This window comes from Enoplosus armatus, chromosome 10, assembly GCF_043641665.1.
Source record: "Enoplosus armatus isolate fEnoArm2 chromosome 10, fEnoArm2.hap1, whole genome shotgun sequence".
In the NCBI taxonomy this organism is placed as follows: domain Eukaryota; kingdom Metazoa; phylum Chordata; class Actinopteri; order Centrarchiformes; family Enoplosidae; genus Enoplosus; species Enoplosus armatus.
This window is the reverse complement of record NC_092189.1, coordinates 12,602,308-12,614,907: the sequence shown is the minus strand read 5'-3', so window position 1 is coordinate 12,614,907 and position 12,600 is coordinate 12,602,308. Positions and strand designations below refer to the sequence as shown.

The 12,600-nt window shown below is 40.9% G+C and overlaps 2 protein-coding genes across 2 annotated transcripts; both read left to right on the top strand.

Annotated features, from left to right (window-relative positions):
• Nucleotides 1-2,845: 2,845 nt before the first annotated feature.
• On the top strand, nt 2,846-7,799 carry smtnl1 (smoothelin-like 1). The gene is made up of 5 exons (XM_070913601.1): nt 2,846-3,115; nt 4,966-5,606; nt 5,699-5,813; nt 5,961-6,112; nt 7,017-7,799. The coding sequence occupies exons 1-5, from the start codon at nt 3,032-3,034 to the stop codon at nt 7,393-7,395; spliced, it is 1,371 nt and encodes a 456-aa protein (XP_070769702.1). The 5' UTR covers nt 2,846-3,031; the 3' UTR covers nt 7,396-7,799.
• Nucleotides 7,800-11,159: 3,360 nt separating this feature from the next.
• Nucleotides 11,160-11,983, top strand: LOC139291868 (gastrula zinc finger protein XlCGF49.1-like). Its single transcript, XM_070913988.1, has one exon. The coding sequence runs from the start codon at nt 11,182-11,184 to the stop codon at nt 11,656-11,658; it is 477 nt and encodes a 158-aa protein (XP_070770089.1). The 5' UTR covers nt 11,160-11,181; the 3' UTR covers nt 11,659-11,983.
• The last annotated feature ends 617 nt before the right edge of the window (nt 11,984-12,600 follow it).

Genomic DNA, 12,600 nt, shown 5'->3' with positions numbered 1-12,600 from the left:
TTCCTGATTACGCCCGTTCTTTACAAGTATTAAACATTGCAACATTCAAACCTGCGCAGGGAGTATCTTGGATCGTCTAACTGGACAGGTTATAAACGTGACACGGAGACGCTGCTTTTATTTTTTTCTTTCACACATGTCTAAAACTCCTGCTTTACGGCAACCCTGAGTGGACACATCACCTCAAACACAGAAACATCGTAAACACAAGACCACAGTCTACGAGTCACGGGACGGTGTGTTACACCATCACCTTAACCAGTCATCCACAACAGCTTGATAGGCAACCAGTTGTCTGCAAAAAGCAAAGTTGTTGACATCATGAAAAGCATTATGGGTATTTTATTGATGTAGGGGCTCATTGACAGGTCACATTTGTTAGAGACTTCAGACTACAGTTTGGTCTTATACAGAATTTAACTACAATAGAAACATCAGGGATTGAACCTGTGAAAGTCAAACACATAAAGATTGTGTTCTATCACATAGCCACATGCCTTAAGATATGTACATACATTAATAAATCCTTTCTACCAGAAAGCCTTTAACATGTGGTTAACGTTGTGAAACAGACACAGTTTGGTTGGGTTTAGGAAAGATCATGGTTTGGGTTAAAACAAAAAGTCAAATTGTGCTATTCAGCTTGAACTCCTATACCATACCATATAAATGTTTATAAGTGTCACTTCTGCACTATAAAACAGACCTTGTGGCGCAATGGTAGCGCGTCTGACTCCAGATCAGGAGGCTGCGTGTTCAAATCACGTATGATTTATAATTAATACAGACTGACCTCAGTTTGACTATGTGCATTGCTGTATTTGTTTAAAATACAAGCAAGCTCTGTGAGCCTCTATGCTTGAATCAAGGATCCATATCATATCAATACCACCTTAACCTGCACTGGTGTGCAGTGGTGCACTGGTAGCTTGTCCAACTTGAAATCACATCAGGTTGTAGCTTTGTGGGCAGCACATGGTGAGTTTGCTTTTTATCTGTATCTTCCTCTTTGTTTGACCTGTCTACAAAAGTTTCTGACTATGAGCTTTTTGTTATGTGAGACAGTGAAAAACAATGACCTCATACTAGGACTGCTGCCACTTTTATGCATCTAGTCCAAGAAATAGAAGACAACAGGAAGAGTGGTTGACAACAACACATTATAAAGCAAGACATTTTAATAATTTTAGATGATCCCTGAACAGTGGCAAAAATAACAACGATAATCACACAGCAGCTTTAACAAACATATCATTTGACTCCACCCATGGACACACACACACACACACACACACACACATACGCAGTAACACTATCATTTGTCATCCATTATAATTTTCTAGAGCCTACATGTAAATCTCTAAACATCTCCTTCGTTTTTCTCATTTAATCGTATCAAGTCATCTGGTTTTGCAAACATACAAAGTGCAACAGATACATATATGTATTGTGCTTTAGTGATTGGGCCACAAGCAGGAGGGAGTGGGACAGATACACAAGAAGGCGCTGACATATTTATAGCCCCCAAGACTTAGACAGAAGGGAGGAGGAGGAGGAGGAGAAGGATGTGGGGGTTCGGAGAAGATAATGACAGACGGAGTGGGAATAAAGATAGACATTTATTTTTAAAACCATCTGTTTTGTGTTGAATGAGTAGATACATTGTTCGGACAGGACATCATGTTAAAAAGCTGTACCAGTCTTGTTTCAACATGTATCTACTTTATATGTATATGCCAGTTGAACATTTTATGATATTATTGGCATAACTGTAAAGTGGGAGGACAAAAAGACAGAGAAGAAAACCATTTGTAGAGAAGCTAAATAATGGTGGACAGGGAAAGTCAGAGAACAGATAAAGAAGAAAATGACAAAATGTGTGTTTGATTTGGTGTTTTATTTTCACATTTTGGGAAATTTCTTGTTTTCTCGCTGAGAGTTAGATGAGAAGATCGATACCACTCTCACGTCTGTCCGTTAAATATCAAGCTACAGCCAAGAGACAGTTAGTTTAGCTTAGCATAAAAACTGGAAACAAAGGGAAACAGCTAGCCTGGCTCTGTTCGAAGGTAACAAAATTTGCCAACCATCAACTCTAAAGCTCACAAATGAACACATTACATTTAGTTTGTTTAATCCAAACAAAAATGCAGAGTTATGCGCTGGGCTGCAACGAATGAAGAAGTACATTTTTGTAACAGATTGAACAACCTAGATATAACTTATCAACTAGTGAGCTTCAGGTGTGCTGGCAGGCAGATTTTGTTTCTTGGAGAGAGCCAAGCTAGCTGTTTCCCCCTGTTTCCAGTCTTGATGCTAAGCTAACCCTCACCTGGTTGCAGCTTCATATTTACCGTACAAACAAGAGAGTGGTATTGATCTTCTCATCTAACTCGTGGCAATAAAGCGAATAGGTTTATTTCCCAAAATGTCTAACAATTACTTTAAATTTGATTCACTTACACCTACACACATTCAAACATACCAACACTACAACACCGCATCCAAATCAACATCTTATATTAAGAGGTAGAGGCAGATTGTGTGTTACAACCATGTTGAATGGACTGCATGCACGCACCCACGTGTGTATAATACGTGTGTGTCCAGACACGGTTTCCACAGCAGACGCAGCTGTCTGGCCCGTTGGACTGCGCCTATGTCACTGAGACTCTATTTCGGGACCCTGTGTTGTTGGAAAGGTCAGATAAAGAAGCATAGGAATCCTCACAAAGCAGAGGGGTGGGGGTGTCGGGTGAACAGGGGCGAAGGCGGACATCCACAAACCAACACACACACATCACGACCACGAGTCAGTGCTGACAGCGAGGGGGAGAGAGTGAGACAGGGAAGCAAAGTAGAGTAGTGAGAAGCAGACAGGGAGACATTAAGCAGGGTTCCTGTAAGGAGGATTCACCTGTGACTGAATGAAAACGTTCTGGGGAAGATAGAACGGATCATTTGAGAGTTTTAAAAAAGTCATTTCAGTTTGAACTTTGATCCAGTGGAGAAACAGACATTTCTGGACATCATGGATGGAGAACCTCCCAGCCAGGAGACATCTGGGTCCACAGAGACGACCAGTCAGACTGACACCAACAACAACAGCAACCAGGTCTGTGTTATGTTAAATTGCAAACATTTCACATTTGTAAAACCCACAATGACTGGTGCTACGATCCGTACCAGGAATAAGCAGTAAGTGTATTAGTGGCTATGGCAGGTGTTGTGTTTGGACAGCAGGACAGGAGAGGCTGTGCTACACCTGTTCTTACTCTGGGCTGAAGAACGTAACACACAGGGACACACAGGTTATACAAAGTAATGCTCGTGCACACACACACAAAAACAAACTGTGGAGTTTCCTATTCCCTCTGATGAGTCACCACTGCGAGGCCTGACCTGGTGTGACTGTTCCTGCAGTAGGTCATGATACTACTTTACTGTATTTCAAACATGATTACAATAATCTATAAGATGAAAATGCTGTATGCCACATTTCATCTTCACTGAAGATTTTATAGAAGTTTCAAAAACCTTGTATGACCCTCAAGTGACTGATTACTTCCTCAGATTAATGAACAGCACTGGTGGCATAAGAAACCACTTTGGCAAAAGGGGTTTTGTTTTTTGATTAGTTGTGGATTTAAATTATTTAATTAAGATGAAGTTGATCTGTATTTTAGGTTCAGGTGTGATTTAAAAACTACAAAAGGCAAATTTTGCATCTGAAAGTTCAACCTCTAAGCTGTATTCAAATAAGTGACATACGCAACAAATCCCAGAGCAGAGCTTCAGATCTCACATTACATTACACTCTTCTGTCGGAGGACCATGATGTCCCCCGAGTAAAGTGTGGACGCTAATTTTAGTACATCTTACATAATGTTAACTCTCAAACAGAAGTCATGTTTAATAACTCAACCACATTGTCACTAGATTAAGTTCATCTTCTTTGTATTTTTGAAACCAATTCAACTGAAACTTAAATGTATCTCTGCAGTGAAACTGGAGCTGGACAGAAGCAGGATAACAACGGAATATATTAGGTTTCCTCTCATGCATGTCCTTTCATTGATATTGATACATATCATTTTAGATTATTTATCGTCAGTATCGTGAAGTAAACATCATTCAGTTTGACCACAGGCATGTCAAAAATGCTTTAGTGAAAAAACTTTTTGGGCACTAAAACTCTTCACTGGCTCTCAGACTAATGGCAGAAACATCAGTAAATACAGTATATCCATTACAAATGAATGAATGAAGTGAGGAAGAGGTCGTGGTCTGAGCTACAGCTGTACTTCCCCCATGGGTCAGTCAGGCATATGTTAAATGATTCGCATGTGACACATTGATGAGTGAACAGGTGACGTAGAGCTCCTCTTGGTTGGATCAGATGTGATCAACCTATCAACATTTGGAAAATTAAAACAAATAAACAAATGCTTTAGTCTCCCAATAACTTCAACCGGACACATTGTTGTTGTGGCCAAGGGAGTCCGACCATATTAAAAATGAAAATTAATGTTCATGACAATATATATCCACAAACCATCCAAGTAGATATCTGGATATGTTGTCTAAATCAATTGGCCCAACCCTAAGAATAAATAAGTATTGAAGATAATATTTACAATATTACAATATATGTACTTTCCTCAACAGATAAGGTATTCAGTTATCAGTTTCAGATAGTTTAGTTGTTATCATGTTACCTAAGTATGAAATTTGTGTGATTTAAGGTAAATTTGATTCAACTTAAACGTGACTTACGAGTAAATTTCAAATTCGAGGCATATTTGTAAACAGGCATAGAGGTAAGATATAGATTTAAAATTTAAAATAGATACAGAAATGTGTGTAGATGCACAAACATGCTTCGTAACCTGTTTACTACTACCAGATCATTGCAGATGGATTTGACACTTACCTAAACTCTATTTTATGTTGCTTGTCCTCCAGACAGATGAGCCAGAGCTGGAGGAGAGTAAAGACCCAGGGAGAGAGCCTCCAGCAGAGGAGACAGCAGAAGGTCAGGGGGTAATGGAGGTGGGGGAGAAGGGGGAGGAGGGTTCAGTACCAGACCAGGGAGGAGAAGAGGAGGACAGTGTTGAAGATACAGACAAGCCCCAGACTACGGCATCAAAGCATGTTGAAGGTGACGCTGAAGAGGCTGGACAAGATAAAGACAAAGCATCCACTGATGTTGACGTGAAGGAACCTCCGAGTGGAGTAAAAGATGGGGAGGAAGACAAGAAAGGTGGGCAGGCGGAAGAGGTCAAGAGTTGTGAGACTGGGGGAGATGGAGAGGAGATGAAGGACAAAGAGAAACAGACGAGTAAAACAGAGGAAGAGGCAAACGAAGCAGGAACAGATGTGAATGAAAAAGCAGCAAAAGGGGCAGAGAAGAAAAAGCAAGTCAAGGAAGTGGATGTAGAGACGAAAGACAAAGGAAAGATAAAGGAGGTAGAAAAGCAACCAAGGCCCAAAAGAAAGAGTGGTCCTCCCTCCTCTTCTCTCTCCCGACCGAGACCCTCTGCACGCTCTATTAGAGCATCCGCTAAAAACGACATCATTGCCAAGTTCCAGCAAGGTGCACCAGAGTAAGTCATTGTATGATACCCAGGACCAAAAATAGGTTTGCAGAGTGGCAGTAAAATATGGTCTGATGAAGGAAACGTTGTGACATTTTTAGGACACCAATACCCCGCAACTTCAAGATTCAGAGGTCATCTACGGCTGTGGCTACAGGAGCTTCAATCAAACAGAAGATGCTTCAGTGGTGTCGCAGCAAGACTCGCAACTATGAAGTGAGTTCAACACAGAATCTTCATCACATGCACCAAATTTACAGATTTGTCGTCAGAGAACTTAACAAAATAATATGAATAAGCCTTGGTGAGGACGTGTTTTGCTCGGTGTATCTTTTTACCTCTTCCTGTCCTTTGACCTTTCAGGGTGTCAACATAGAAAACTTCTCATCGTCCTGGTGTGATGGGCTGGCGTTCTGTGCTCTGATCCATCGCTTCTTTCCTGATGCTTTTGACTACAGCTCCCTGAATCCAAAGGAGAGGGAGAAAAACTTCACTCTGGCCTTCCAAACTGCAGAGTACGCAGTATTAAATGCTCTCTCCTTCATTTCTTCCCTCAGTTCAGTTCAGATCTTTATCATGCCACAAGAAGAACTGTGTGTTTTGCAGCAAGACAGCATAAAAACATAAAACATTAACACAATAAGACAATTAAAAGTTCTGGTACTATACACAAAATACATAATACAATTAAAAGTGATTTGTAATGAGGCAATAATCAATATTTTTATAATAATGTATAAAACTATTTATTACTATATACAAAGTGAAAACTATTTGATGAACTCGTAGTGATGGACCTACAGAGAATTGTCACCTGAATCTGCAGCTCCCCTCGGCTTTACTGAGCATTATAGTGAGTTTCAGCTCATTGTTTAGCTGTCTGGCCCTCAACTGTACTGTTTTAGGTCACTCTCACCGCTTTCATTGCGTCATTTTCAGGGCACTCTACCTGATCAGCACCAAATGGCATACAGACACAGTTAGTGACTAGCTGGTGAACATAGTGGAGTGTTTAGCTGCTAAAGAGCCAGATATGTCCCTCGGGAGTTGATAGAGTTTGCCTCAAAGTGGCCAAAAAAATCTTATTGCAGGTTTAAGAGTGCTTATTGCACATGGGAAACTTGAACTTCTTGCACCGAATCTTCTCAAACTGTATCTGACTGGCAAATTCCTTAAAGGAGGTTAGTTTGGATTGGCTATGTTGGATTTAGCTGTCCATGCTCACCAAATATTTTACTCGCTACCTTGGCAATGTAGCCCCCTTGATTCCTGTTTAAAATGACCATACCAACAAATCAGTGAGAAGGTCAGGACTGTCTCTCTCTTTCAGTTTAAGTAGTTACTATACGTCACTGCTTTGTCTCACCCCTGTTCTCTCCTTTCCTTTCTCTGCCCCGCTGTCACCTCACTCCCTGGCAGGTCCCTGGCTGACTGCTGCCCTCTGCTGGAAGTGGGTGACATGATCATGATGGGTAAAAACCCAGATCCCATGTGTGTGTTCACGTATGTCCAGTCCCTCTGCCACAGCCTCTGCAAAATAGAGAAAGAGAGGAAAGACCAAGAAAAGGAGGAGAAAGACCAGGCTGGTAATGAGGGAGAAGACAAAGAGGAAGACGCAGCAGGGGAGGAGTCAGCAGAGAAGGACGAGGGAGAGTCTGCTGAGAAGGGGACGATGGAGAGCCAGGAGGAGAGACAGGGAGATGTTACAGAGACAGAAGGAACTGGCGAGGAAGAACATGCATCAAACAGCTGTGAGATGGAGGGAGATGGAGGAGTGTTAGTCGAGGCAGAGTCCTAGAAAAAATACTGACGACAAACAGAAAGACTGAAAAGACCAAAAAGATTGTTGATGGTTGCGGTACAATGAGTAAGTCTTAGTTTGGTGTTGGATTGTCTACTGGCACAGTAAAGAGGCACAACATGATGTTACAGTTAGCTGTATGTTTGACAGTGTGTTTTTTTTGTTTTATTTTTCATTCACTGCCGTGTTGTTGTATATGTTTGTTTTGAGCACATAAAACTGAAATGTTCAGTATAAAGTATAATATAATGAAAGTAGGTGAGAAATATAACTTTTTACTGTATCTGTGAGACTTTTTGCCTGAAAAGATTTTTATGAACTTATTCAATTTGGATAAACACCACTTCATTAAAAAATGCAAGTCCATTGAAGAGTTTGAGCCAATTGAGGCTACTACTCTTTTTGTACAGCCTATCAATAATAAAGCTATTGTTGTTCAAGGGGTCTGGGGTCTATAAAGAAAATACTTTGCCCAACGTCAAAGTTTATAACAATGGATTAACTTGCTGCACTCCCCACCAACTGATAGGCCTTTAAATATCAGGACTAATACTAAAAAACAACTAAAATGAATAGAAAATTAAAACTACATTTCTGATGAAAAATAACTTAAAGTTTACATGAGTCACATTTATAAATACATGAGTAAAACACGCCATTTTCATGTAGGTAACTCTTCAGCTACTCACTCTTTAGTTAATTCTAATATCTCTTAATTAAGCTATAATAATTCGGCTAATAATTGCTGTTGATCGTTACTGCTAGTTGATATCCAAACCCAGGTTAATTGTTGAGGATGTATTATATATCGGTGTATAAGTAGCAGTAGTACAACCTGCCTGAAATCCATTAGAAGAAGAAGAAGAAGAAGAAGAAGAAGAAGAAGAAGAAGAAGAAGAAGAAGAAGTAAAACATCAACCAAACCTGCCCCTGTTTTCTAGGAGTTACGGTACCCAGCGTCATGCAACCGGAAAGGGCATTGTGTTGTTCCTTTTGTAAGCTAACCCACCGATAGTGTCGCGCTGTTTTCCAAGATAATTCTCGGCGGCAGCGAAGTGAAACATGTCCGCAGACATGCCGCCGGGCAGCCTGAACCTGGAGTCCCAGCTTCTGTCCATCATGGACGTGCTGGTGAAGGCGGCGGTGACTGAAATCAGTCAGCTGTTCTCGGAGAGCTCGGCGTCTCTCCGCCTGCATTTAACCCAGAGCCTGAAGGAAAACGAAGCCCTGAGGATGAGGATGAAGGTGACGAGGAGCGAGCTCTTCTCTCTCAGGCTGCAGACCAGGACGAACCGGCCGGCCAGTCGCTTCTCCCCGATCAGGGGAAACATTCCCAAACCACGGGTTAGATCACAAGGTAACGGTAAAGGTTACTTTCACTTTCAAACATACTAAGTAACAAGTAACCTCCTCCTCCTGCAGGTTAGTCAACAGTTCAAGACTCGTTTCTGTGAAAAACTGTTGCTTTTTATTTTCATTAAAACAGCTCCTTTAATGGGGTTTATACAAAAAAAAGCTGATTAGCTGAATAGTCAATTAACTACTAATAAATAACTGCTGCTTATCACATGACACGTACGTCATGACTAACGGTTTGCCCTCGTGCCCTGAAGGTGGTCCGCCACTTTATGAAATAAAGTGCTTGATCTAATTCACTTTTCATGACATATTCAACTTTGTTATGACTAGTTTAATAAAGTTAGATAGTTAAGTTACTTATCTCTAATTACATGTTGACAGTTGAAATGCCCATTTAAGATAAGAATTTATTGATACCCAGGGGGGAAGTTCAGCAGCCCAAGTACAGATACATTTTTTGAGTGGTAGTCTATGGGACAGTGCATAAAATCACCAACATCTTTTGAACCCCGGGGTATGGATGAAAAATATTTTTTTCTCTTGATTCCTTGGATCCTGCTGCATCTTGGAGCAGTTGCTTGTATTTTCTTCAGCAAATGCCCATTCTAGTTATATAGGTAAAAGTATGTGATACTACATACAATATATAGTGGAGAAAGTGTGTGTGTAGATAAATTATATTACATTATATTTGTTTGGCAGATGCTTTTGCCCAAAGTGAGTCACAACAAGTTGTTTTGGATGGCCCTCAGTAGTAGTAGTAGTAGTAGTAGCAGTCTTGATCAGCTGTCAATCAATTAAAGCTCTTGTTTGCCATAAATTCTTTGGCTAAACTCTTTCCAGTCCATAGCATTACCACGGCCATTACTTCAAACAAAAGTGATCACCACAAGTTTAGACCAGTATCCAAAGCGAAGCCTGACATTTGAGTCAGTGCGCAACAGATTTGTCTTGTCAGAATTCAGACTGAAAATGATGTGCATTTAATTCACAATGCTGGGGTTGTGGACAGTGATAGTACACCCCTCCTACTCATCTATCACCATCAGTGGTCCTGAATTGTGTCTTTTTCTTTCCTCTAGTTGTCATTAAGCCACCAGTGGCTCAAAAGACTGTTGGGGAGGCTGCTTCTATTTCTCTACAATCAGAGAACAAGACGTCCTCTTCTGCCGCTCGAGTGGAGGTAAATACAGGACATACAGGACATGAACGTTCAGTAGCTAATAGTTTAGTTTGCTCATGCATATGTATTCATACTTGTTAGTGTCCAGATGTGGAGAGCCCAGATGTCATCCTGATCAAAGATGAAGACGACGTTGGAGGATGTGAGCCGGTTGTAGGTGAGTTGGCTGATGTATTTTCATTTTATAAAGCTTCATGAGCTGATGGGAATTCTGTTTCAAGCAGGACCTCATCAGTTAGATTATATCATTGATTAGATTGATTGTGTTTGTTGTCACTGGCACAAAGCCATACATGATAGCAGGCAGTTGCTACACAGGCAAAACTTTGTACTGTTAGTTGTACAAATTCATTGTTGGTTGTTCAGGAGATTTGTTGACGTGAATAATGAATAAGGAAACATTTTAGCAGAAAATAGACTTTCTAAATATATTTGTGTCTGTCACAGCAGGAGGAATGTGATTATAAACTTGAAAAGCCATTTATCTGCACTCTCTCTTCGGGAGAAAAGAGAGAAACAACTTAATATTTATTTAATTTGCATACAAACATCACCACTTAAAATTTAAAACATTGTATTTTTGTCATTAGCTTTCTTCTTGTATGCTTCAATATATTTTAGTCATGATGGATGTCAACATGATGAATGGCATGATTCAGCCATGACACATAACTGTAGCACTGGCTGATTCACTACTTGAAGAGGGGCATTTTGGGCAGACATGACAGCACTCGTTATTTAAACTTTTAGTGAGCACTTGACAATCCCACATAGACTTTGCTCAAGCTACTTTTAGCTTCTTAATACAAAGTATGTCCCTTTTTTTGCCTTTTTTTTTTTAAGTCACAGTCTAGAAGTTTCATACACACAAACAATGATTTATAATGTAACTTTGTGGTTTGTCTTTTTTAGGTCAAGATGACTTTGGAAACCACAGTACGCAGGGAGGTGTTGCCACAGGGAATCTAGAGTCGTCCTGCCTGACAGGTAATCATGAGGAGCTGAGAATTGTGAGTGTTCACGGACGAGGGGAAGGGCCTCTGCAGGAGGAGAGTGACACCCTCTTCACTGCCTCTGAACTCCAGGCTTTTAGCTCTCTGTCTCCTGACCACAACGTCAGCCATGACAGTCTCCTGAATTTCACCACTGTGGCCAATGACAGAGCCCCGATGAGAGGGATGCAGGATAACAGTGTTGGACTGGCAAGAAACAGCCAACTGGAAAGAAATAAGTCCACCCAAATGCCTTCAACAGCATTGAATCCTGCAATAAAAGCACCAATCGTAGGAGCTGATGGTCATGTTGGGCACCCCAGTCATGTCAGCCAGTTCGCTCAGCAGCAGCAGAACGTCTTCCCCCACACCATCAACAAATCCCTGGACTGCAGCTTCTGCGGTGAGCGCTTCCTCAGCCGCGAAGACCTGATTGTGCACCGGGTAAGTCACACTGGGGAGTCGCCCGTTCTGTGTTCATTTTGCGGCAAGTCGTTCGTCAACAAGACCACACTGAGCATCCACATGCGCATTCACACCGGGGAGAAGCCGTACGCTTGTACGCAGTGTGGGAAACGCTTCACGCAGAACGGCAGCCTGAAGATCCACCTGAGGACTCACTCTGGAGAGAAGCCGTACACCTGCAATCAATGCACCGCCAGCTTTAACAACCCCAGCAACCTGCGCAGGCACATGATCACGCACAACATGAACGGAGTGCTCTGACCATAAAAGACGCAAACGTTTCTCAGCATGTTACTTTTACTGACACTTGTTTATTTTGGGAAAATGTGTTTCCTTTGGCCGTATCTCATAATCTTGTCCTTTTGTGTTTCCAGTTTTGCCACTTGTCACGGGACAAATGCACTCAATAACCTAAAAGTACACTGATGTATATCTTGACAACTTTCCAGTAAAATCCACGGACTGCTGTTGTTCGAAATAAGGACACAAGCATGATCTCGTTTCAACATGATGAGACTTGCATTCTATTTATTTCTAGGAAAACCAGCAATAGGAAAACAACCTTCAAAACTAAAATGCCTTCTTTGTTTTCTTCCCTGGCTCGAGGGCCTGATAGAGTGAAATGTTTTATACTGTCTGAAAAGCAGATACACTTGGATGCCTCTTGTTATGTCTCATTCATCATTCAAGGAAAATATGCAGTAACTTGGTAAATTTTTCACATTTGGTAAATGCTCACTATTTTCATTATTAGTGACCCTCGCAGTTGCCATCTTGACTCATCAGCTGTCACCTTGGGAATCTTAAGCATTGTGATGGAGAAACATGTACAGTGACATTGAAGTAAAGATTGTGTTATCTCACAATATCATGTTGTGATATAGTAAATAATCAAGAAAGGGAGTTTATCTATAATGTGTGAGAAATGGTTCATGTTAAAAAATCATGGGAATGTTTGTGTTTGGCTAATCAAATGAATTAAACACCTGACAATTTATCACATTGATGCGATATTAAAGCAGCCCTGCTCATTGATTTGTCCATGTTTGCCAAATGCAGATATTAAAGTGACAGCATAGTGTAACTGGTCTGGCAAAATCCAGTTATAATATGGCTCACAAGTTTCTATTGAGTCACAGTATATATTGTCATAGCACCTAACCCTAGGTACAAATTTAAACTGTTTAAAAAGTTTGCAGAGCC

Excerpts from the sequence above, each read along its gene's own strand:
- smtnl1 (XM_070913601.1), top strand. The coding sequence starts at position 3,032 with ATGGATGGAGAACCTCCCAGCCAGGAGACATCTGGGTCCACAGAGACG. Across the intron at positions 5,814-5,960 it reads GCAAGACTCGCAACTATGAA|GGTGTCAACATAGAAAACTT; the intron begins GTGAGTTCAACA and ends TTGACCTTTCAG. Across the intron at positions 6,113-7,016 it reads CTGGCCTTCCAAACTGCAGA|GTCCCTGGCTGACTGCTGCC; the intron begins GTACGCAGTATT and ends ACTCCCTGGCAG.
- LOC139291868 (XM_070913988.1), top strand. The coding sequence starts at position 11,182 with ATGCCTTCAACAGCATTGAATCCTGCAATAAAAGCACCAATCGTAGGA.